This window comes from Lepisma saccharinum, chromosome 5 (assembly GCF_977018435.1).
Source record: "Lepisma saccharinum chromosome 5, izLepSacc3.1, whole genome shotgun sequence".
Lineage (NCBI taxonomy): Eukaryota > Metazoa > Arthropoda > Insecta > Zygentoma > Lepismatidae > Lepisma > Lepisma saccharinum.
This window is the reverse complement of record NC_139233.1, coordinates 29,532,531-29,559,037: the sequence shown is the minus strand read 5'-3', so window position 1 is coordinate 29,559,037 and position 26,507 is coordinate 29,532,531. Positions and strand designations below refer to the sequence as shown.

Sequence of the window (26,507 nt, the reverse complement as noted above, 5' to 3'; positions counted from 1 at the left end):
TAGTCAGTGGTAGGAATATGTAATTGTGATATGAACGCCCATCAGAATAAGCGCGAGAAAAAAAGCAGCAAGCGGGATACTAAAAAGAAAAATTTTCGTCATTGTTGTTATCAAACACGCAGGGATAGCCCCTTGATTATTTTTCTCGGTTGTTGAAAATAAAGAAGTGCCGCGCATCGACCGAGTATTTGTTATCTTAGAAACAGTGCATCTTCTAAGTTACTCCGTTTCTCAATTCCACATCCTCCTCTGTTTCTGGCCCAGCCCATCGCCGCCAGCGAACACGCACGCGCGGAAGGAGTCGCCGCATCTTCCGACTCCCCCCTCCACCCTCCGCAAGTTTTCTGGAGCCAGAGCATCCTCCCCCCGGATCCCCTCCGAACCCCGCCTCCTAGCTGATCTCCCATGCCCCAAGGATCACCGACAAAGTTCTCCTCCACAACAAGGTTTCGAGAAGACGAAGATTGGAAAAGAGCTGGAAGTAGCACGGAAGGCCCCGCGTGGTGGTCCTGGGTGGGATTTCCAGCGAAGATTCTCCATGCCGCAGTTCCAGCAGGTCTCCAGAGGAAGCACGCGTTCTCCGGCTGGAGAGGACAACGGCTCGCATCACTAGGACCGCCGACGTATTGACAGCGGCCGTGTGTTTACGCTTGCGAGCGTGCAGCTTTGTGTTCCCGTTCATATAGAGTTCGATTCTTTTGTGGAGCCCAAGAAGAGACCAGTGGAAGGGGGCATCGAAATAGACGCTGACTGTGCGCGCCTGTGTGTGTGTGTGTATATGTATACACATGAGCCTCGAGTGTTTGTGTATATGTGTGAGACGTTAAACGTAAAGATAGGACCATCGGTTACTACCGCCACTGGTTCGACTAAAGCGTTTTTTCCCCTCTACTTCCCCCGCCCCTCTCTCTCTCTCCATCCCAATAACCCACAGTCGGTTGTTTGGACAGAGCTAAGAAGCGTTTAACGTAAATGTTTACCTGTTTTGCGGAGGACCATAGCTGAACAAGCCTCGTCATGAAAATCGAGGACGCCGAAGCCAGTACTAACGCCTGCTCGCAGCAGCAACAACCTATCATAGCCACTCAGCAACAGCAGCAGCTCAGCGTCATCTTAGACCACCACAGCGACAATCAACAGCAGAACCATGCGACAATACCCCAGCATCAACAGTCGCCTGAGAACAATCAGGAGAATGGCGACAGGACAAACGCTGCAGCCACCGGCAATGGCACCAAGAAGGGCAATCCAGGAGTTCGAAGACAGGAAAAGCCTCCATACTCCTACATAGCGCTTATAGTAATGGCCATCCAGAGTTCGCCGACGAAGAGATTGACGCTGAGCGAAATCTACCAGTTTCTTCAGCAGCGTTTCCCGTTCTTCAGAGGATCTTACCAAGGCTGGAAGAACTCCGTGAGGCACAATCTTAGCCTCAACGAGTGCTTCATCAAGTTACCAAAAGGTCTTGGACGTCCCGGTAAGGGTCACTACTGGACGATAGACCCATCTTCAGAGTTTATGTTCGAGGAAGGCTCCTTCAGGCGAAGACCCAGAGGGTTCCGTCGCAAATGCCAAGCCCTGAAGCCATACGGATTCTTCAACAATGGTGCGACGGCCACGGGGATGCTTCAGGCACCACCGAACCACTACGATGTCCTCCAAGGGAACCAGGGGCTCGCTTGCGGACCCCCGACCCAAACCATCACCTCCGGGCAGGAGTACCATCATCAGCAGAATCTGATGTCCACGCAGGGGTGTTCTTACGGAGGTACCCAGGGCGGGATGAACATGGTCAGTCTTCCCAACAGCCACTACATGGCATCCTGCTCGCTGCCCAACATATCCTCAATGACCATGTGTCCAAGTTACAGCATGGCGACGTCCAACGGCTTGGGCTGCTCGGATTACAGTGGCGGATCGTCCTCGCCAGTGCCCGTGTCCATCTACTCCTCGGGCATCCCGGCGACCAACTGCTCCCTCAGCCCTCTCGCCACCGGCGCCGGCAATCTGGATCGAGACCCGCCCGCGTCATCCTCGCTGCCGTCCCTGCAGAACAGCGGCGCCTCCTGCTGGGGGACCGTCGGTTCGTATCCCGGAAGCACCGTCGGGTCGTCCACCACCAACGCTTACATGAAGCCGTCCAACAGCCCGACTTCCGTGCCGGGAACGTCCATGACGCCGCCAGCGGAGAACTACGGGTATGCCAGCCAGTACCTTGCCGCGGGAGAGAGTAGTGAAATGTCAGTCATTGGTAAGTGCCCTTACTTTCATTCTTAGTAACCTACTCTAGCCTTAAAACTTGTTGTGCAAGTATTAATGTTCCTAAACTCTTTTCAGTACCATGGAATTTATAATTAATATTAATTTCTTGTGCCATTTTTTGCTTTGATGTAGCCAAGCGAAAATGACAATCTAGGGTGCTCGCGAAACAGCAGGCACTTGAAATTTTACAGCAGACGGTTATTTATGTTTTATTATTTTAATAGTAAACTTTACAGACATGATATAAATGTTGGATCATCAATTTTTAGAATCTTTACACACGCCTAATATAAAATTATACTCATAATATTTTCTCTATTTGATTTATGTGACTTAAAAGAACGCATTAAAAAATTGCAATTTGTGACCTATGTGCCTTTTCCTGATCAGCCTAGAAATGTCAAAGAATTACACTGTCAGGTACGATATATCTGAATTTGTACATATTTTTACGTAAAATGCAGTATTCGTGCCATTTCTCAAGTTATCATCGAGTTGCGCAGCTATGCTTGTGGGATAAACATTCAGCATATACTTTTCTCTTTAAATTAGTTCATTTTTATCTGATTGTGACGTCACTTTACTTTTGCTTAATCATGTTTTAAGCCGTGTAAATCACACGTCAGAAACCAGGATCCTCTGATGACTTCGTTCATTGTTTCTTCCATATTTCTCAAATAATCCCTGGGCCTCCCCGATGGCGCAATGGTAGTGTCGTTGCCTTGTAATCAAGGGGTCCCGGGTTCGATACCCGGTGGAGGCACAAGTTGTTCGGATCCCACTTTAAACTGTAGGTCTAGTCCCAATTAGCCTTACTGTGCATAAAGTGGACTTAAAACACCAATTCAACAACAAATAATCCCTGCTAACTCTGTGGAAATAATGACTGCAGTAACTGAATCCACTCGTTCCTAAATTACTATAGAAAAGGAATGATCTAAACGATACTAGAATATTAAAATATTATTATTCAATTTCAATATACTTACATATTACGTACTTTTTTCTATTTCAGTGATTTCCTCTATGGATTTCGCATGTTCTGGTTACATAAAAATCCATCTTTAGTTATTAATTTGGATATTTCACGGAATAGGTTTGTTTCATTGTTTGTGTTTTGTTTTGAGTCCACTTTATGCACAGGTAGGCTAATCGGGACTGGACCTACAGTTTAAAGGGTATCCGAACCACTATGTGGGTATCGAACGCGGGTGCTACGTAGCTACCTTACTTGCAAATATGTTCAAACAAATAACAGAATTATGACAAGTATATCTTGGTTACATAAGATAAGTAAAGTAAATAATATACTTAAACACCGTGCCGAAGTGGTTCAGCGTAATACCCTATGAAGACATATATCCTTAGACAGATTTTATTATTCATCGTCGCGATTAATCCAATAAGTAGAAAAATAAGTGAAATGACCGAAATAAAAAGAATGAAAATAAATAATATTTTAATCCTGGACTTATTCTCAACATTTTCCAGTCATTTACAAAGTCAACCAACAGTTCGTTCTCTAAAATGGTTAATTCGAGGAATATATTCCTGTCCTCTTCTCCAAATGTTTTCAACCAAATACAAAAACCACAAGTACTTCTTTGATTGCATAAAATTATTAAATTGAGGAATATATTCCTGTCCTCTTCTTCAAATTTATTCAACCAAATACATAAGGTACTTTTTGATTGTATATTTCGAGGAATGTATTTTTGTCTTTGTCTCCAAATTTATTCAACCAAATACAAAATCACCATAAGAACTTGTGAGTTGTTTAAAATACATTCGAGGAATATATTCCCGTCATCTTCTTCAAATTTATTAAAATAAATACAAAACTCACAACAACTTCTTTTTATTTCTAGGAATATGTATGTTTCTACCTTCTCCACCCAAATTTATTCAACCAAATACAACAATCACAATGAGTACTTTTTGGTTGCATAAAATTTACAATTCTCGGAATATATTTCCGAATTTGTTCAACGGAAGACAAAAGTCAAAGTTAGTACGCTTTTTGATAACTTTCTTTCCAATTTCGCCATACAATGACAACAATCACAAAAGGCATTTAAGATACGCTCCATGTTCAAGGTAGGGTAATTCTCACCCTTCTGTGTGAGAGGGGGATCCCATGGGAGTGGAGAAATCAAAATTTAAATTTAAGTTCCTGGTAAACTTCTTACTATAAAACATTCATAATTACGAAATGACGTTTATACAAGGTTAGGAATGGAGAGATGATAATGAAGCAATAAGTAATGCAAAATTTTACATTGCACAAGTGCAAGAAGGAGTCTTACATCTATCAATGATAAATAAAACTGAAAATAATATGTATTTATCTTATTTAAGCTTATCCCTGTTATCTGCATGCTAATATGCCTGAGAATTTAACTAAAACTGCTTTAACTCCAATATTTTGTAATTATGAACATAATTTTTACTCAAACATTCCCTTGTGCTTTCTGAAATATTAGAAATTTTGCTCATTATTTGCTTTTGCACATTTAAATATGATAAAAAGTTATTAATTTTCTTGTATGATTGCTCCTTAACATATTTTCCGTATATATTACGTGTATTTTTTTCAAACCTTACCTGCTGAGATTTTATTGGTGTGCATCAAAATGTGAATTAAAAAAAACAGTACTATACTGTTTCAAGCACTTTATAAAAATCGAAATGTTACGTTGTCGTCGAGCATGTTCGAGAAGACAGTTGTAGCGCTTTGTGTGTGTTCCGATATTTGTAGAGCAATGAATAGGCATGACCAAGAAGAGTATGTGTATAGTTTTAATATACAAACCTGTAACAAGAATTTTAAATTCCTGCATCTTGACACGAACTGAAAAGCCAAATCTCGAGTTGTGTGTCAGATATGTGGGGTATTTTATGAACGGTTGGTGAAGAATAAAGCTGTTCTCGAGGAAATTGATTCTTCTGATAATTACTTCTGCCACTCCTCAACTTCAACATATAAGACTAACATGAAATGTTGATCAGGATGGATCAGAAACACTACGTAAGTCATACCGAAATTATAACATTTAATATCTTGTTACAACGGGAGATCATATTTCATTTATTGTTTATGATGTAGCATTTATATGATCCATACTTTAATAAGAATAATTTTATAATTAGCCCCAATCTATTTTTCAGAAGGTGGGTGGCGGGTAAAACGGATCTTCTTGTGATGTCCCGTTTTTGGGTCAAAATATTATGGTCACCCTAATTAAGATGGATACCTAATGATTTTAAATTATAGTTGCGTGCATCATCAAACAGAATCATTAAAATTGTATTAACTATGTCATGGTCGTGCTTTCTCACCTCATCGTATCTGAAAAGTTAATAAATGAAAGGGGAAAAAGTGCAAAACGGAGGAATTAATGAAATCCATTTTAATGATTATTACTGCCATTGATTTTCATAATTCCAAGGACGAGTATAAAACCATTAGAGATATGTTTATACACGTGAATAGTAGTAACTCTAGTTACTCTAACCTCTAGTAATATAGAGGTTATGCCGTCTATCTGGAAATTTTATTTGTGATGCCACAGAATATCCAATAAAATTTTATCTGAATATCGGATATTTTTTAAATCCGGATTTAAGAAATATAGATATTAGGTTATTGTGAAATGTGCTTTTAAATGTGTAGTTAAATGTTGAACGTGAAGTAAATTAGTAACCGAAAACGACCCATGACCGTTTTTTACGGTAGTTGGACGCCTACAGAAATTGACGGTCAACTTTTTACAGTGCACCGTTACTTCCAAATTTGTTCAATCAAATGCAAGAATCTCAATAGTACTTTCAGGTTACCAAATTGATAACTGAAGAAATATATTTCTATCTAGACAAAGTACCGATATAAAATTTATCGACATCCATAACAGACCCGATGTAAATTTGTAAATTTAACCCTCATGTAATGTATGTAAGATGAATACATGTAATCAAACGACCGCAAGTGGGTGTTGCCTCAGTGGTTAGCTATGAATTTATATTCGTGAAAATAATAACAAAATGGCATATCTGTCTAATAAATTAGAAGTTATTTATAGGTATACCGGATGGATGAAATTATCGGTAATTTTACCTATATTCATCTAGTATATGTCCATCAGCCCATAACGATAGAAACCAATTAATTCGTCCCATCTACACCGTTACAAGTCACCATAAAATTCACAATATTATGCCATTAACATTTAACGGCCCGCCTGCTAATTTACAAAAAAGAGGGACGTACAGTTTTTTTTTATTGTAGCCCACATAACCTTGGACGGAAATGGGTTATAGGGGGGCAAGGGGGGGCAAACATTGACGGCCAAGTGTACTTGCAGGGGGAAATTACCGCCCACAACTTCAAATTTTATGCAAATAAAAATACTTTTCGTAAAATTTTCTTGCTCGCTTCGCTCACAACACCTGCTTTTCTTGGTCTCATCAAGTCCAGAACCGTAGCTAGGGGCGGCGGGAGTCGACCCTGGGAGCCGAACGATCTAATTGAAAATGAGTTTTAAAATTGATTGATTGATTTGTGGTTTTCAGTCCACTTTAAACCTACAGTTTAAAGTGGGATCCGAACTACTGTGTCTCCACCGGGTATCGAACCCGGGACCCCTTGATGACAAGGTGACGATGTTACCACTACACCAAAAGTTGTACAAGAGAGAATGCATTGGCGTCCCGTGAAATTATTTGCGCCCTATTAAATCAATATTGATTTCAGCCTACACATAAATTGGATCCAAAAATTTATTGCTCGCTTTGCTCGCAATCTATCATTCTTCTCTGTAATGCATTGTAAATTACCAGACAGAGAAATAACACTTGTCTTAATTGATTTTGTTTTAAATGCATGAACAATTGTTTTCAGAAAAGGGAGCGTGCACATTTGAGACATAATTGATGTAATTTTTGCTGTTGTTTTATTGTGAGATGGATGAATTGGTTGTGTAATGTATTGAAGTAATATATGTTGTATTTAATATGTATTAAATAAACTTTGAGTACGTACACAATTTAGTGTCCACGTCGCTCCATGTTGCATATAAGTGAAACATATATCGTGCATTAAAGTTATACATGTTATAGTAAAAAAGAATTATATTTAGAATGCATTTATCAAGCATTTTATTTCTTTCAAAAATAGTTTTTGTGCTTGTTTTCCATTATTAATGTCAAATTGAACGTGTTGAAAAAAATAATTCAAATATTTTGTTCGAACACAAATGCTTTAGCACCAACTTCTACCCCCTTCTTGCATAATTTACAAGGGTAATAACATCTTTGATACTACCACTACCACAACTAATACTACTACTACTAACTAACTAACTAACTAACTCTCTAGCCTTCTTAAACCCTAAGGTTCATGGCTGCAGCAACACAGGCCTTCCATCTGTCCCTATCTTGAGCAAGATCTATATACTCTTTTCCATCCCTATCGATTTCCTTTAGGTCCATCTCAACGTTGTCCCTCCATCTTCGTCTTGGCCTTCCTATAGGTCTCTTACCATCAGGTTTCCCAACAAGAATCCTGTGAACTCCTCTTTCCTCTCCCATTCATGCCACATGGCCTGCCCACCTAAGTCTTCTTGATTTAATTATTCTAATAATATCTGGACATGAATACAAATTATGTAGTTCTAAATTATGTAACCTTCTCCACTCACCTGTCTCCTCATCCCTTTTAGGTCTAAATATTTTCCTAAGGATCTTATTTTCAAATACTCTCAATTTATATTCCTTGCCCACCTAAGTCTTCGTGATTTAATTATTCTAATAATATCTGGACATGAATACAAATTATGTAGTTCTAAATTATGTAACCTTCTCCACTCACCTGTCTCCTCATCCCTTTTAGGTCTAAATATTTTCCTAAGGATCTTATTTTCAAATACTCTCAATTTATGTTCCTCTTTTAATATAAGGGACCAAGTTTCACACCCATATAATACTACACGCAAAATTACTGTTTTGTATATTTTAACTTTTAGTTTCTTAGATATTAAACGAGAAGACAAAAGTTTATGAAGAGAGAAGTAACATGCATTTCCTGAATTAAGCCTACTTTTTATTTCCTCTTTAATGTAATTTTCATTTGTTAATATTACTCCTAAGTATTTGAATTTGGAAACTGGTTCAAACGAGTTGTTATCAATAATTAGATTTTGATTATTACCTAACACTTGATTTTGGCCTGTAAGCATATATTTAGTTTTCTCTTTGTTAACTTCCAAACCTATCTCTTTAGCAGTTTTAAATATTTTAGCATTATTCTTAATTGTATTTATATCATCCCCTAATAAGTCTACATCATCTGCATATGCTAACAACTGAGTCATACCATTTAATTTTAGTCCTTCGTTAGTTTCTTTTACCTTCCTAACAGCATATTCTAAGGCAAAATTAAAGAGCAATGGAGATAATGCATGTCCTTGTTTTAACCCATCATGAATTGTAAATTTGTCAGACACATTAATACCCAAACGAATTTTACTTTCTGTTTCACTGGTGCATACTTTTATCATACTAACAAGCTTCTTAGGTATTCCAAACTCTACTAATATATTATATAATTTATCTCTTTTGACCGAATCATATGCTTTTTTGAAATTAATGAATAGCTGATGGACATTTTGGTTATATTCCCACTTTTTCTCAAGTGTCTGTCTGATGTGAAAAATTTGATCTGTAGTTGATCTGTTACGTTTAAATCCACAATGATACTACTACTACTAATAATAATAATATTGGTCCCGGGTTCGAATCCCGGCTTCGGGATGGATGTTTCAATATCATCACCCCCCATCTTCGCAAATTAGCCTAAAGTAGCACAGGAAGCGAAGTATAATAAAACAAATCAATAATAACATTATTATTATTAGCATGATTATTATTGTTGTTATTATTATTGGTACGTTTATTCTGGTGCTTGCCCCCCCCAAGTCAAAAATCGTGGTTGCGCCTCTGCGTGTACCTGGGCACCCGTGCCCCCCCCTGAGATTTCTGGAAACAGTTAACGTAATTCGAATTGTGAAATTGTAGAGATATGACAAAAAAGTGTTGATTTCTGTGACTTGCAGGACGTAAGTTTCAGCAACTATTATTATTATTATTATTATTACCATTACTATTATTTGAAGTAAGTTTACATTTAAGCTTACAGTCTATTTTACACTGAATTATCCAACTATAAGAAACAGATTTTTATCCTACATGAATTAATGTTACAAATTGTATATAGATACAGAATATGGAAATTACAAATGTATGTAATTTAAGAAAAACACTAGTAGTAGTAGTAGTAATGTAATAATAATAATTATTATAATAATAAAAAATAAAGACAATAATAATAGCAATAATAATAATTATGGTAAAAGTTTCTGTGACTCCGCCCCCTAAAAATTCTGCTGGCGACCTTGTGTACCACAAATATATTTTTTTAAAGTAAATAATTAAAATTACATTAATTACGGGAATTATGTAGGCTAGCACTTGGTAACACATTAAAAATCATCATGGTCATTTTTTATGGTACTTTGACGGCAGGAGAAATTGACTGCCTTAGACCGTCACTTCTTCAGTCAAATGCTTATTATTTGTTTATATTTATGACGAGGTCGTATTGGATAATTAAATTCTAACACTGGCGATTATAATAACTGTAGTGAATTCTTCAAGCTAGGCGTAGCCAGACATTTGCTCGCCGGGCTCGCGTCCCTACAGGAATTTTGCCAAATGACAATACTCTAGAATGAATTTTTTAAACAAGAAAAATGGCCACTTTCTATATAGAATTTGGGTCCCTGAATTCCAAAACTGCCATACTTTCGTTGATTAATTTGCTCCTTTCTTTTTTTTCATGATAAACAAGGACATGCAACTAAAACCACGTTTTCAAACTATTAACCACGTGTAATCCAAGGGCGTGCCCCCTTGAAATATCTGGAAGAGGTTCATGTAATTCGAATGGTAGCGATATTTTATTACAAATAATATTATTGTATTCTGAGATTTACATACTCTCAGTTACTAAGCCAAAGTATTTTCAATTGAATTTGAATTTTATGATTTGTAAAGCTATAACAATAATGTAATGAGAGAACGTTTTCACAAGAGACATTAGAATCATCTTGACTTCCGCGGGACGGAAAACTTTTGGTCGGAACGGGATCGGCAAGGAAATAACAATCCTGATGTTCGGAACTGAAGAAAGAAATCTCCATCGTCGACCAGATCAGGAATTTTCTTAAAATTTCCTGCTGCGGTGAAAAACTCGAATTTTACATTATATTTCTCCTTCAAGCGATTGTTTTTGCACTTCTGGAATTAAACTGCTAAATTTCAAGAAATTTCGGACACTTATAGTGCAAGTGTCTTATCAAGAGTTTTTAAATTTTGAAATTTCTCGGCTGTTCGGCATTACGGAAACTCGGGAAAGCACTTCACGAAGTCAGGATCTAACGTTGATAATTCACACCCCGTCATTTTGAATTATTATTATAATTACTACAGTACCCTCTGGCACGTAAAAGAATGGATCAGAGGTACCATGAATGAAGTAGATTAAGTGGTATCTGACTTTGATTGATATCTGTGCATTGTACAAAAAGAGAAAGAACTGTTTTTCAACAAAACTATAGATGTTTATTGAAAGAAATCAGGGGGAGACCAATTTCTATCTAAATAGTAGACTCTATTCTGATCATGTATAGCTACAACATCAAAGTATTTTCAATTTAATTTGAATTTTATGATTTGAAAATAATAATAATAAAAGTTTCTATGACTCTGCCCCGCCGAGAAATAATCCCGCACATATCACTGCAATTTATAATCATATTCAATTTCTTCTTATATGTCTCAATGCTATATTATAGGCCGCTAAATATGACATGGAAGGAGGCGTGTTCATATTAATAGCTATTCTAAGCAGATACATACTCTATGATTACTTCCCATTGTAGCCATAGGACAGACGGCGACCTGAATGTACATGCTCTCACGAGAAGGACCGTTTCTTTCCCGTCCCGTTTATGTAAATTAGCAGGCAGAATGTGAAATTTTAACGATAGATTATATTAAATTTTACAGCAACGTCTAAACATGTAGGGGTTCGGAGAAAAAACTGTTTTTTGATACCGGGACCAGAAAAACACGTTTTGGAAACTTGAAACCGAAGAATGGTTTTAGGAGTAATAAATAATAGTAAAAAACTGTCTTGAAAACCGAAGGCGAAAACAGTTTTGAAAACTGAACGGTTTGCTGAAATGGAAAGTCACAAAAACTTTTTGAAAACTGGAACAGAATATTGTTGCATTTGTTGAATACAGGTGCTGTGTGTCTACTTCGAACCCGGCGCTGTCCAGGAAAAAAAAAACCCGCCGCAACCGAATTGCGCACAAATCTTTTTGACCTGTTTTGCGCACAGATTTTGATCCAACGTTGCCACTTTGATAGCTTTAAAGTCTGTGCGCAAAACTGTTTTTCTTCTTCCTTAGGTTAGGTTAGGTTGTCAGAAGGCAATCACAACACAAGCAAGACCAGATACAAACACTTCTGTCAATCGAAGCTCGTGACCTTCGTTATAAATACGGAGATACACCGACCATTACATTCTAGTCCACCAATCAGGTTCATCCTCTATGCCTATCTAATATTACCCTTCCAGCGAAAATACGTGTAAGTCCACACACACCCACAAACAAACACAACGGAAGTGAAAACGGCTTGAGAACATTTTACATCTGACAACATCGCTTCATTTTTTTATGCGCAATCCTGTACATTGTGACAGCTTGTCAACGGCTTATCAGATACCACTGATAAAACCTGAAAAGTGTGCGCAATCCGACTGTAGGCAAAAAAAAAAAAACAAATGTTAAAGGATGGAAATTGATCACGATTCCACTCCCCTTCAAATCTCATCTTGATCATAAACTTCAGCACGAGGCGAGGAACAGGTAAAAACTAACATGATTCAGAAACAGAAAACATTCCGCGATGGCCATACAGGCACTCCCATAATTCTTGCAGTTGGTTTCAACTGGTGAAAGAAGAAATTGATTGGTTTGGCTTATTTTACTATGCTTTTATGCCACATATGATGCCTGGATCCCTGGCATCGTAGTGCGATGTGCTAACCACTCCGCCACGGAGGTCGACATGAAAAAAAAAGCGAGTGTAATAGATGAATAAGTGAATGGAGTGAATTAATTAAATTTCTTCAAGAAATTAATGTCCAAATGGGGAGTTGAGACCACTCAGGGGTTGCACCACTGACGATGACCAAATAAAATTCGTACTGTAGGGAATAAAACAACTTACTCAGAAATGAATATAAAATGGTAAGTTTTGAATAAATTTCCACTCAAAATATCTCCTACGCGAATTTAGTCAAAAGTGACTACATGCATTTATTTAGTCATTTCATTTCAGCATACACAGTAAAATGTGAGAAATCAATTTAGTCATTTTTTGAGTAATTTTTAGTCAAAATTTAAGAAGAAACTCAATTTTCAAACCTAAGGTGAATTTAGTCATATTTTTAGTAACATTTAATCAAACTGAGCCTCCCCGAAGGCTTAGTGGTAGCGTTGTCGCCTTGTAATCAAGAAATCCCGGGTTCGAAACTCGGTGGAGGCACAAAGTAGTTCGGATCCCACTTCAAACTGTAGGTCCAGTCGCGATTAGCCTTACTGTGCCTAAAGTAGAATTAAACACCATCAATCAATCAATTTAGTCAAAGTATTTTCATTGAATACAACACAAATCGAGAACGAAGCTGTTATCAAAATTTGACAGTGCCAGCCCAGATGTCGATCACGTTAAATAACCATATTTCGGTCTTGCCACCGAAGTTTCCGGGTTCAAATACCGGCCTGTCCACGGCTATTCCTTGTGATTGTGTAGTCATCAATTTCATCTCATTATCACTTATCCTCATCGCCGCGATTAGCCAAAAGTGACAGAAAAGCGACGCTAAATAAGGAAAATGCAAAATTTGAGAGTATTTCTGAGTTATTTGTTAATTAAAAGTTTCATTGTGTCATCAGCACTAAGGTTATTTGCACCCGTCTCTTAATATTGACCACGGAGTGTCTGAGAGTAGTTTGTAAGAGTGCTTAAAGTTAAAAATTGTTGTGTGTGTGTGTGTGGAGAAGGGGTTGTTGGACGAGCCTTCAGGTTAGCGTGCATCAACATCAAATGAAGCACTTTTTCGTGTGTCAAAATTCACACAGACATGCATAAAATCGTACTCTTACCAGATTCTGTATCTTGTGAATGCATCAGTTGGGAAGATCGGACGCAATCTTCCCATAGATAACAGAAGACAAGAAAAGATAACAAAATGACACATTTAACTGCGTCAGTTGATGCATTAAAAGTGCATTAAACTTGATTAGATGCATTTCGAGTTCTGTGTGAATGAGAACGTTGGGGGGAAGCTTTGCGAAAATTTTGCTGGCTGGGAGGATACCATCCCCCGCATCCCTTCTCACTTCGAGCACTGGTTTGTAGACAAAACATCGAAAAACCGTTTTAAAGTTTCTAGAAACAGTTGTGAGAAACAGGAAGCGATAACTGGTTTCGTGTAGATCAAGGCACACTCAACTCGTTAAAGGGCGATCAGAAGATATAGTTCGGGAAGAAACAATGATGGAAACTGCAACGAAAATATCACTAGACCTCCAGGCAAGGGACATCCGGGAATGGGGACAAGCAAACTATATTCATATTTTCATATTCATATTCTCTATTTCCGTTGACCCATGTCCATAGGTATGGAAATCATCATATAGCAATACATACAGTAATAAAATATTAATACAATTTTAGACAAGGATTACAGCAATGATTTGAAGAACTTCTACATGAAGGAAATCCAAATAAAGGAAGAATACACTATGAGAGTGAAATTACATACAATATTTAAGGCGAGCACAATAACAAGCGAAGAATTTTTTTAGTGTAAAAATAAAATGTAAAAGTAAATATGTAACTTATACAACATGGAAGAATGCAATATATATACACAGAACTGATTCATGATCATTTAGGCACAATAACAGCATATATAGTGAATACTTCGTACATGATAATAAAAATAGTATAATTCCATTTTCTGTACAATCGAACTCTCTTTGTTGACAATTTATGTAATTTAATATTTACAAATTTAGAAATTCATTCTATAAGCAATGAAGCAAGAGAGGAAATAGTATGGCTGAGATTGAGGGTGGAGAGACAGTGCGGTGAAAAAAGAGGGGGGACATATGAATGTATAATATGTAAGGGAAACGAAGGGCCGGATCACCTGTTTATAGGTCCGGGAACGCCCGCTCTGCAGGACGAATGGCTGAAAGGTCTGGAAAACAAAGAAGCACTCAAATTATTTGTGGACCAGAGTGCAGCTAGTGAAGGAAAAGATAGGTGAGGCGAGAAAGAAGGGAGGAAGACTGGAAGAAGAACGAGGAGAGTGAATGAGGGGAGGAGAAAGAATGTGTACATAATGTAACATAATGTTTTAAAGTCAAAATTCAAATAGTATGTAGTGCGTACAGCCTCGTACAGGAAAGGAAACAAATCTAATCTAATCTAGTTTCGTGATATTTCAAATGAAAAAAAAAGTCGATTTTTCTATTTCCGTAAATCTTGCTCTACAGCACTAAACGACCCCCTTCCTCTTCTCTCCAAGAAACCACCGACCCTTTCCCGGCATCTGAACAACGCCTCTTGTGTCCTCGGTCTACAAGCTCTTCGGCTCCATGGAGTCTGTCACCTTGTCCGCCCTTTGATTGCATCTTTCAACCGAGCTCCAACAAGGAGGCGATTGTTCGTCTCCGCTAATTCCCCTAACGAACGGCACCAGACGGGCAATTTAGCCCGACACCTTCTGCAAGATTGACTTGTCAGCTATTCTAACTCGCACTCCAGTAGCAGTAGTGAAAATTAATCCGTGAGGTTTTGTACCTATAATTGTGAGCATAAGTAAGGTCTGACTAAAGGCCGAATCACACGGAACTGGATTATCAGAAGGAATGCCCTCGTTGGAGCTGGACTGGCTACCTAGCCGGATGGCTGCCTGGCTGGTTTTGACGATTAGACCGTATTCTAATTGCAACTGGCTTTCTCTGCTAGATTCTGTAGAATAGCCAATCATAGCAAAGTTTGGTCATGCAAAGATAATCTGTGAGTTTGGAAAGATAAAGTTTCTTGTCTGTGGTTTCCGATTCCGAGTGGTGTGTTTGTTTTTGTTCGCTCGCCGCTGCTCAATGAAAGAATAGAACAGAGATAATGTGCATTCGGGTTAATTAATATTTAGGAATTTATCCAAAGCGATGGGATTTGTACATAACAAATGTGATAGTCGTGCCAGTGTATTAAATGTTTGACATATTTAGTTGAATAAAATATGTACTTTTATGAATGAATCCTGCGAATTTCATGTATGAATATAAACATACCCGAGTTCATTAAAAAGCTTGTTCAGTACACCTAAATTACCATGATACTTTCTATCGAGCCAATTTCTGGCCCATACAAATAATATTAATTTAATTCTTTTAGTTTTTAGTAACACCAGTAGCTATTCTCCTACGTTCTTCAAATCTCTCGTCAATCTTTTGAGCTTGTCTGCTCTGCGGAATTCCAGGGAACAAAAGCATACCGATCAGGTAAGGCGAAAACTAACAGATGGGCCAGTACCAGACAACTAATCAAAGCCCAACTGGAAATGTAGCCTCGTGCGATCCTTAATAACAGGATATTAATGTTCTTTACTTGATTGATTCAATTCAGATACAGAACCGAATGAAAATTTTGTACTGAAACTGTAATAACGGGAAAACAACAAAAACAATACCAGATGGTAGGGCCGTCATTACGCAGCACGAGCCCCTGTGCGAACTATGCCTTCGAGGCTCTTATATTTTGAAAAAGTAAAAATATAGACATCTTCAATGCCTCGTATAATTCTACATCAAAACCAAAGGGATGATTAGTACTGTGTAATTAATACCCCCCCCCCATCATTAAAACACGTAGGATATCCTGTGAATCATCAATGAAATTTGGCAGTGTGAACATGACATGAGACAAAAATTGTTCTTGGAACATATATGGGCATTTCACATCTTATTTCGGTGGTACTAGTCCTCGTAAAGCAATATTTTATCGTCTGTGTATGCAGACATGCACTACAGATTCATCGTTTCCTGTCATATAACACGGTGGTATTTAAACTGTGAGGCGCGCCTCCCTGGGGAGGCGCCCAGTTTTTGCAAGGGAGGCGCGAGCACGCGAAGCTGTTCATGGGTGAAGTCATCTTCCGTCCTTTCGAACTGATACGCAAACTGCACTGGTACTGTACGTTGTAGAAAACCATGCCAATGCTGAAAACCTAATTGATAGTGTATTTGTACAGATATTGGCGTCCCTTTCTGATATTTTCCACAAATTGAATGTTCTGAATGTATCTGAACAAGGTACACGTGAATCAGACAAGGTGTGAGCATATTGTTAAGAAAAACAGGACTACAATGAAATGAGGAAATCCAAACATTCCTGTATGCCTATTTTTAACATCTATTATGCAGATTTTCTTACTGTCTGTATATATAATTTTTATATCATGAATATCGTATCGCTGAATGAATTGACACCAGTTTATAAACATTTAAAAATTGTACACCACCTGTATTAGTCACACACATTATATTTTCATTACTTGTGTATGTACCAACAGTAAATGGAACACTTGAATAGAATATGCGTTGATCCTCCATGGTCGCTTCACATGTAAGCTAATTTATCTATTAGGGTCTATTATGAGGGAGAAGCGTCCAGATTTTGGCAGCGGAGAGGAGCCACGACAGCGAAAAGTTTGAAAACCCCCTTATATAACACATTGAAGACTTTGGTTTACGTTTTGAGTTATTGTTTTATGTCCACTTTATCCGAACCACTACGCGTCCCCACTCGGTATCGAACCCGGTAGCCCTTGATTACAAGAAGACGACGTTACCACCACACCATCGGGAATAATAGGGCTCTATGAAAATTGGATCAAATTGGCAGAGAAGAGAAGCCCACAGCATGACACCCCTGCAGTTAACCCTTTCCTTAACTTCAAACTCAATGTAGCTTATCGAATTTAATACCGCTTGATTAGTGACTCGTTAAGTTTTGTTCAGATATATTCATTCATATCCTGTAGGAATCCTATCCTGTCTGTCTGTAGGGCACTAGAGAATACATGTCGTTTACCGTATGCTAGCGACAACCATGAATGTGATAAAGCATGCGGGACAAACATGTTTTCTGAGGTTTAATACCGTTGAAATGAGGCCTCAATGAACAAACCATTGTAAAGAAAAGTCGTTCACATTGATGTCCTCTACACCCTGTGAATGGTAGTTGGTGGTTCACAACAAGGACGTATTTAGGGGGAAGGTTCCATGAATTTTCGACCAGATGGGCAGAAGCTGTATATTGATAGATTAGGGTGGGCAGGTATAAATGTAAGGCCACATATACCGTGCGTCCATTTCGATCTGCAGCCGAGAGATCGGGAGAAGCGTGGCGGGCGGCGCTGGCGGAGATGCCGACATTTGCGGCCTGAAATGCCCGCTTATTTTTATAGACATATGCAGACATTTATATAAATATTGCAAAACGAGCACTAACCTGTGTTATAAGAGTATGGTTTTAATTTTAGTAGCTTAGTGGCTGTATGTGCTGATGATTTTGACACTCCCATCTCCTGTGAAACACGGCGTAGAGGTTTGTTTGGATAACTTTCTAACGCTGCCCCAATTTCATCGAGTTCATCGAGGAAGCTCACGAAAACCATTGACTTTTAATGGTTTCGTCGGCAGCGTAATCTTGATACAGTGTTGCACATTCGAAACCTCCAAACGATCCCCATCGACACAAAACTCTTTCAAGGATATAAACTTAAGCAGGACGTTGCTGGTCAAAACTACGATTAAAATGTTTTATTATCTGTGACTCTTATCGTCACTTCTAAAGCGTATTTTTTTGTGTATATAATTGCAGAACTTGGATGAATTACAGATGATGAATTATAACCCAGGTTAGTGCTCGTTTTGCAATATTTATATAAATGTCTGGATATGTCCGTAAAAATAAGCGAGCATTACAGGCCGCAAATGTCGGCATCTCCGCCAGCGCCGCCCGCCACGCTTCTCCCGATCTCTCGGCTGCAGATCGAAATGGACGCACGGTATATGTATATGTATGTATGTATGTATGCATGTAAGACACATATACGTACGACATACCTACATATGTATCCCCTTCTCTCTTACACTCCCGATTTTCCATCACTTCTTTTCAATTTTCATCTTTTCTATTTTACTCCCTAATGCCTTCTTATATCTTTCTCAGCTTGTTACCTCTATCTCCCTTTCTCTTGTTCCATTCGTCAAATGTTTATTTTAACTTCCATGCGCACACACATCACATGTATGTGTGTGTGTGTTAGGTGTATTTCCTCTTTCTTTTCTAATCTATTCTCGCATCTTGTTCCACTTCTTTGTCTCCGATGGACACAATTATTTCAAGAAAGTGTTTGTGTGTGCACAGCCACACATTCTACTCACATTCTTTCCTTCATGTCAATGTAGTGAAATAAATGTGAATTGGGTGCATCACATTTTGTCCTTTAAGTGTGAAAATACAAGGCACGTACCTACTCCACTTTTATATTAGGCGACAGTGATAGAAATTGTGATGGTAGACAATGGTGAAGGATTAAATTACTTTTTCGTAATTTAAATGCATGTTCCTGATCATATTATTTTCATCATATGAGTTTTTGACTGAAACTTGGGGGTTAATGATCACTTTTCTTGGCTTACAAGGTTATTGCAATTGACAAACTTCAAACTTATCTGAATGTATGCGATCGGTGCCAAAACTTGGGGGCAAAGACAGTTTACTTTTTTGGTAGAAAAGTCTTAGCATTAAGAGGCCATAGTGCGGATGCAACAAGTGGCGAAATGTGGCGGGGGAACTTTCCCCCTTGTTCCTCCTAATCGCCGCCACTGTATATTTGGATTAAAATTAATGTCTTATTGGGAATGTAAACACACGCACGCGAAAAACCATTTCTTTGTTCATTCTGCATAAAGTATCCCCAGGCTTATGAAAGGCTATTTTCACAGAATATCGCCCAAAAGTAATAATCAAGTAACATTGAAAAATCTGTCAGCTAAGTTGTTATTCGTCTTCAGAAGTAAGTCTTCATTTCTCATGCGGGAAAAATGATACACGTATGGTTAGATGAACACATTCACTGAGGTAACAAATAGTTTACATTTTGTAGATTGTGGTTTTGGACACAAGGAATTCATCGAAATTGATCACTCTACCTGGTAATTCATCTCTTTTTCACAGATGACTTGGGTTGTATGGCGTGACCTTTCCGAAAGCACTCAAATCTCAACCTCTATCCTGCGCAGTATACCCTGGAAACTTTAATCTTGCAGACGAACGAGTCTCTGGTGCCTGGAATCACAATCAAGATAATAATTTGGGGGGTTTGTATTTTCAATGTCTGCGTGTATTCCCCCCCCCCCCTCCTCACTTTCATCTAATCACCATTGAACCTCATTGTCGCCATTAGCCAAAATTAGCAGAAAAGTGATTTCACATAAAACAAATCAGTCGAATCAGCAACAACTTACTCTTCCAAATGTGGAGTTTCATTAGTTCATATCACTTCGAAAGTTGAGGTGGCGGTTTCAATTCCACAGTGTTTCATTGTTGGATCAAGGCATCAAACTCCGTGAACAATAACGATGTTTTCCGAAAGTCTCAAATATTTGTCTCTGGCAATACACCCTCTTAAATGAACGCATCTTTTATGGTGATAATATAACACGTTCCCTGCGAGTTCTTCGTGTATATATTCTTTCTCGAATTGCATAACGTTGTCGCCTTATAATGAAGAGGTTCTGGTTCCTACTGCCCTCTCCCCTGGTGGAAGCACAATGCACACTGGTTCCACTCCACTTTAAACTGTAGGTTTAGTCCCGATTAGCCTATCTGAGCGTAAAATTCGACTTAAAAACAAATAAACAAAATTTTCTTATGGATATTTCGTGGCATACCTTTTATTCTTTACTTCATCTCCATCTACAGATTCTGTTGACCTTTTCGTCTCTCATCGTGATTGATTAGTTCTCTGATGCCCTCAAAACAAAGCTTTCCATCCAACCCCTTCGCCTTTTAATTCTACGTAAGTTAATCACAAGAAAAATCGCATTATTTCGTAACTGATAGGCAAAATTTATGAGTGTAACTAGGATTTCTAAATAGAATTAGCCAGCCATTATCAATTCAATGATTTTGTTGCTTTTTCCAAACCCACATAACGGTTACATCAAAATTAACATACCTCGGTATTGTAGTGGTTATTGTGATTGCTTCTTATTAGTATTTATTAGTAGAACGAATACAAAGTTGTTATTTTGTATACCATGTAGATATTTGAAAATGACAGGTAGGCTATGTAAAATATAAATATAAAAATTATAATTAAATAAAAGAGGAGACTCTTCTAGAATTTCAGTGTAGACCTAATTAAAAAGTCGTTGCCGGAGGATGCAACGCTGAGATTTTTATTTGTTTATTTAGAGATTATTTTAATCATATGCAGGCCGGGATTTATTTATGTCAAGACCCAGAGCTTACAACACCAAGACCCCACCCCCAACCCCCTCCACAGTTTCAGTTATAACTTTTCACCAAGTTACACGAGGTGGTTAGCTATACGTATTTCTACATTTTTTTCATCACATCCGAAGTACCTATTTCTTTCTTTATGTGGTACTTTTCAAAGCAGTTTCTTTCCCAGTGAAGGCCCGGAGCTGCAGCCCTCAAACTCACACTAAACCCTGATCTCATTTTGACCATACCCTGCATAATTCTGCGCCTCCTAAGCCCACTAGCTGCTTCTAAGTATTCAATTGGTCACAGTTTTCTTGTTTCAAGGTCTCTAGTAATTCCTTTTGCTTTCTAATGACAAAGTTAAATCATCTTTTTATGGAATGATGATATGTGAACATTACTAGTATAAATAATATTCATTAGTAAAATATATATGTAATGAACACCAGAATACACTTATTTATTGCAACATTCACATATCTTTAAGTATGTGTACTTAGTGAATTTGATTGGGTGGTCAATCGGGTGGGCACAGGAATTTTTGGGTGGGCGCTTGCCCACCCGTGCCCCCGCCGAAAGACTTACCAAGTACTGAAATTAAATAATGCAAAATTACTTTTTAGCGTTTGTTATAGTATAATCGATGGTTATTTATTTCCGCCGAAGTTATTGGAAGACAAGGATTAGATTGGAATCATACGGTTTTGAAGGAGAGTACCATAGAAGATTTATGCACACTACTATAAAAATATGCATAAAATATTAGTCAGGAACTTTATTTTTAGTCTACCGAATCTAACATCCTTTTTTGTTTATTCAGTACATACTCAATTCTTTATGTGTTTGACACTAATTTCCGGGGCAGTTCTTTTCATAAACATTTTGTCGATCTTAACTACAGGTAAGGTAGATAATGAATACGTGTTGTTATATCTCTATTCCTATACCATATTTTTAACTTTTCATGTCATAATAATAATAATAATAATAATAATAATAATCGTTTATTTTAAGTGTTGAGCGCAGTATGAAACCTAATACAGCACTAAGTCATATACAAAAGTACAAACTTACACGAATAAAATAGAATAACATAACATAACATATTTACACTTCAGTTTACAGTTTTCAACGAGATCTATATATATATTTATATCTCTGATACTAATAATTGTTTATTGTTATATAATATTGTGCAATTAACTGTGTATTGTTCTAATAATAATAATAATAATAATATTTATTTAAGCGATGATAACGTTTAAACAACCAGGTATATCACTATGTCAAAATTGGTTATACAAAATTAAAAAGATTAATACATAATTATAAAATAAAACAGTGTATCCTACAATCTTATACATCATCATAAATTCAAATTGTAGGTTTCAACAAGATTAGCTACTAAACCTCTGGCCTTGTTTAGGCATGTGAGAATTGAGCTGGGAATTTTATAAGCTATATTATTCAAAAAGTATTCACTGTCAACTTGGAAAGTTAATATCTTCACTACAAAATTTATCCCTTTTCATTTTTCTTCTTTCTTCTAAGGAAAACATATTCAACTGTGTTAACCATTCAAAGTAATGTTGGTCATAGTAATTTTTTTAAACTTTGTGCATAATAACCTGATAAAAAGTTTTTGAATTGGTTCAATTTTTTGATGGTGACTGGTTGCAGTCAGAAACCATAATTCATTTGCACATTCAAGAATAGGACGAACTATCGTTTTATACAGGAATATTAAGGTATCTTCTTTTTAAAAAACTTTCCATGAGAAAAATATATAATCAAGCATTCTCTTTGCTCTTTTGCAAATTTCTGAAATGTGCTCATCAAATATGAGAGAGGAGTCTATTAATATTCCTAAGTCTTTATGACTGTCGCACACTTGGATTTTATTTTGATAAATAAAATAGTTGGAGACTATATAATGAACTTTCTTAGTACATCTTAAAACTTTACACTTTTTCAAATTAATTTCTATTTCATTAATCTTGCACCAATATGTCATTCTATCGAGATCAGTCTGAACTTGAGCGACATCATTATTTGTTAAAATACTCTTAAAAATGTTTATATCATCTGCATAGTGCTAGATTTAAAACATAATGTAACATAATGATAATAATAATAATAATAATAATAATACAATATTAATTAATTTACATATTTAATTTTACAATGTTAAATTAATTATATATTTTATATAATAATTATATTACGTATTATTATTATTATTATTGTGAGACACTTGGTTCGGATCCTCCGAAATATATTTCAAGATACGTGCCTGGTTCACAGCGACCCTCTAATGTGCTCATCCATATACGTATAGAAATCTTTATACACTTGTATAATGAAAGCATGAAGATTTCAGATGGTGTTGATGGTATAGGTAATTCCTCTAGGGAGCACATAAACACAACAAAACCTTTCAAAGTTTATATCTCTCTCGTCTTTTTTGTAGCCTTTTTTGTAGCCAGGTTTTCAATTAAGTCATCGAAGTGGAATTTTTACACCACATCACTTTCGTTCCATAATGTTGCGAGTGAGTTTTTATTATTATTATTATTATTATTATTATTATTATTATTATTAAGAATCACATTTAGTTCTCAAATAGGTGAAGGCAAAGTTCCCTGTGTACGTTGATATGTGCCATGTTTACATAGGGCCGGTCGTATTTACCTTTCAAGGTTAACCCAGGTGCTAATTTATTTGAGGCTAGGTGAACCCCAGAGCCGCTTTGTGCAGGATCAAGGCCGAAAATATTCCGACCCTAGATCCATACCCCAGGAATTGAACCAGGGTCATCCGCGTGGAAGTCAGACCTCAGACGTCATACCAAGTGGACCACTGCGACTCCAATTCTCAAATACATCATGATACCCGGTGAAGGCACATAGTGGTTCGGATCTCACTTTGAACTGTAGGTGCAGTCCCGATTAGCCTTCTGTGCATAAAGTGGACTTAAAACTCAAAATCAAATCAAATCAGTGAAATACGTCTTGATTAATTTTAAACAATAGAAGCTCCTTTCAGCACTCCCGACTGTTATCGACGATGTAGATTCTAACGGGCACTGCATATGTAGTACTTGGACGGAAGCCGCACGCAATACTGTTTCAAACTATAACTAATTGACTTCAAACTTTTGGCAAAATCCACAAACATCCCTTCCATGGGAGGGATTGTGACGAAATAAAAGTAATGCCGTCTTCAGGTTTTTATTTATATTTCAGCTATTGCAGACTACAGTACCATTCGAATACTTCTGAGAATTGAATCTAAACAATTCCTATCCATGAATTGAATTGTTTCTATTGGTATGGACCATAATATTGCAACACTAGAAATGTACGTCTAGTTAGATTGATTGATTGAATTAGATTATTTTACGTAGCTTTGCTTCCGACTTCTGCTAATCGCGACTATCATGATGAGTGATGATATGATGAAATTGATGAAGGGGCACTCACAAAGAGTACCAATGCAAGCCGTTATTCGAAGCCGGGACTTATGGCGTCTTAGTGCACTCTGGTAACCATTCTATCAATGAGGTCGACTGTACGCTGCTGCAATCCATCCATAGCGTTGGTGGTCACGTAAAATACTCCAACAGCATTTCGTATCTTCTCTTCTTTCTACATTTTCTGATCTGCCCCCAAACCCCTCCCTCCCCTTAAAAACATCCTTACTACGAGCCTGTTCATATTGTAGAAGTGCAAGGATAAAAAGATAGAGAAGCAGAGCTTAGTGGTAGCGTTGTTGCCTTGTAATGAAGGGGTCCCGGGTTCGATACCAGGTGCAAGCACATAGTGGTTCCGATCCCACTTTAAACTATAGGTCCAGTCCCAATTAACCTATCTCAAACTCAAATTGGTATGATGAAAGAGAAAGTGAAAATATAGAGAAACAATGCAAGAAAGAGGGAAAGAAAGGAAAAGAGAAACATGAGGAAACAAGAAATGGAGAAACGATGGAAGAAAGGAGAGATAGTGTGTGTGTGTGTGTGTGTGTGAGAGAGAGAGAGAGAGAGATAGATAGATGGGAAGAAAGGAAAGAGAGAGAGAAAGATAGGAATAAGAGAGAAGCTTAGTCTGACGCTTATCGACGTTACGAATCCTTGAAAAACGGAATTTTATCACGATTCAGGTTCACAATTGCAACCAATAGATTGAGTTTGCATTTCTATACCTACTATAAAATACATACCGGTACATAACTTACCTACAATATGTCTGAAGAAATTGCAGTGAATCTTAAATTCGGTTTAGGTCAATTTTTGTATTAACTAAAGTTTCGAACGAGATGAGAATCTGAGAGACTAAGTCTCGATCTCGTCTAACAGAGGTTTGTCTCGTCTCGACAAGTCTCAAAAATTCTCGTCTCATTCACGTCTCGCTGGCCCCCGTGGCAGAGTGGTTAGCACATCGCGCTACGACGCCAGGGGTCCCAGGTTCGAACCTAAGCCTGGGCATGGATCTTTGTGAGTGTCCATTCATCAATTTCATCACTTCATCACTCATCCCCATCTTCGCAAATTAGCCAAAAGTGGCACAAGAGGCGAAGTAAAATAAAGCAAATCAATCAATCTCGATTTTTAGAAGGCCGTCTTCGTGCCATACGCAGAGATACTTTTCTTTTCATTTTCTGTCTCTAACTTCTTTCTCTTCTCTTTCCCTTTCTTTCTCCCTACTTCCGTTATTTTATTCCCTTTCCTTCCTCTCGTTCTCTGTCGTTCACGTCTTCTCGTTCTTTAAATGGTTTCTTTCCTTCTGATAACACGAAGCACATTTAAGAACAGACATTTAAGCTTCTTTGTGCAACAGTAATTAAGGAAAGTATGTTTTCATAAAACAACATATGGGTTATTAATCGTCAGGTATAATAACTTGCTGCCAACAGATTTTTGTATAGCGTTATTTTTAAAAGTGTAGCCTCCCCTCTTGTTGCCTCTATTATTATCATAGTAAGTGAAGATAAAATGTTTATTAAAATTAATTTTTATCTTACATAGTCATTAGTTAAAAAAAAAGCGTAAAATCTGCTTCATGTTTACAGAAGAAACAAGATGTACGATTTATATCTTATTGACTAAAATATCCCCTTAAGTTTTAAGACTTTCCTTTTCCTTGACGATATGTGTAAAAGTTCATAACAGAAAGTACTAATAATTATGCATTCCAGTACACTAACTGTATGAACTGTAAAAGGAATGAATAAATGAAAAAGTCATGTTGAATGTTAAGAATTGAAAATAGCAAGGGTAACCAACTTAGATGTATTATTTTCACAATTAATATTCTTGTAATGCCTACGTTTTTAGGTTAGTTGTTAGCAACTTATTTTCGCGACGTTTTAGCAGCTGCATGTGCCTCTCACCCGACCCGTCTGGGAAGTGGGGAGTCACAGAAAGAGAATTTGGTATCGCCAGACAGAGAGTGCGGTGGAGGGACATTGGAGGAAGAAACCATGGTCAGCCAGCGATCACCACCTAAACTTCAATATCGCAA

General features: G+C 37.4%; 1 protein-coding gene across 1 annotated transcript in view; it reads left to right on the top strand.

The window, feature by feature from the left end:
• Positions 1-493: 493 nt before the first annotated feature.
• The window catches only part of LOC145988275 (uncharacterized), a 42,984-nt gene continuing 16,970 nt past the window's right edge, over positions 494-26,507 (top strand). The window contains exon 1 of the mRNA XM_083123138.1: positions 494-2,251. Within this exon, the coding sequence (XP_082979264.1) occupies positions 1,018-2,251 (1,234 nt within the window). The 5' untranslated portion in view covers positions 494-1,017. The remainder of the gene's footprint in view (positions 2,252-26,507) is intronic.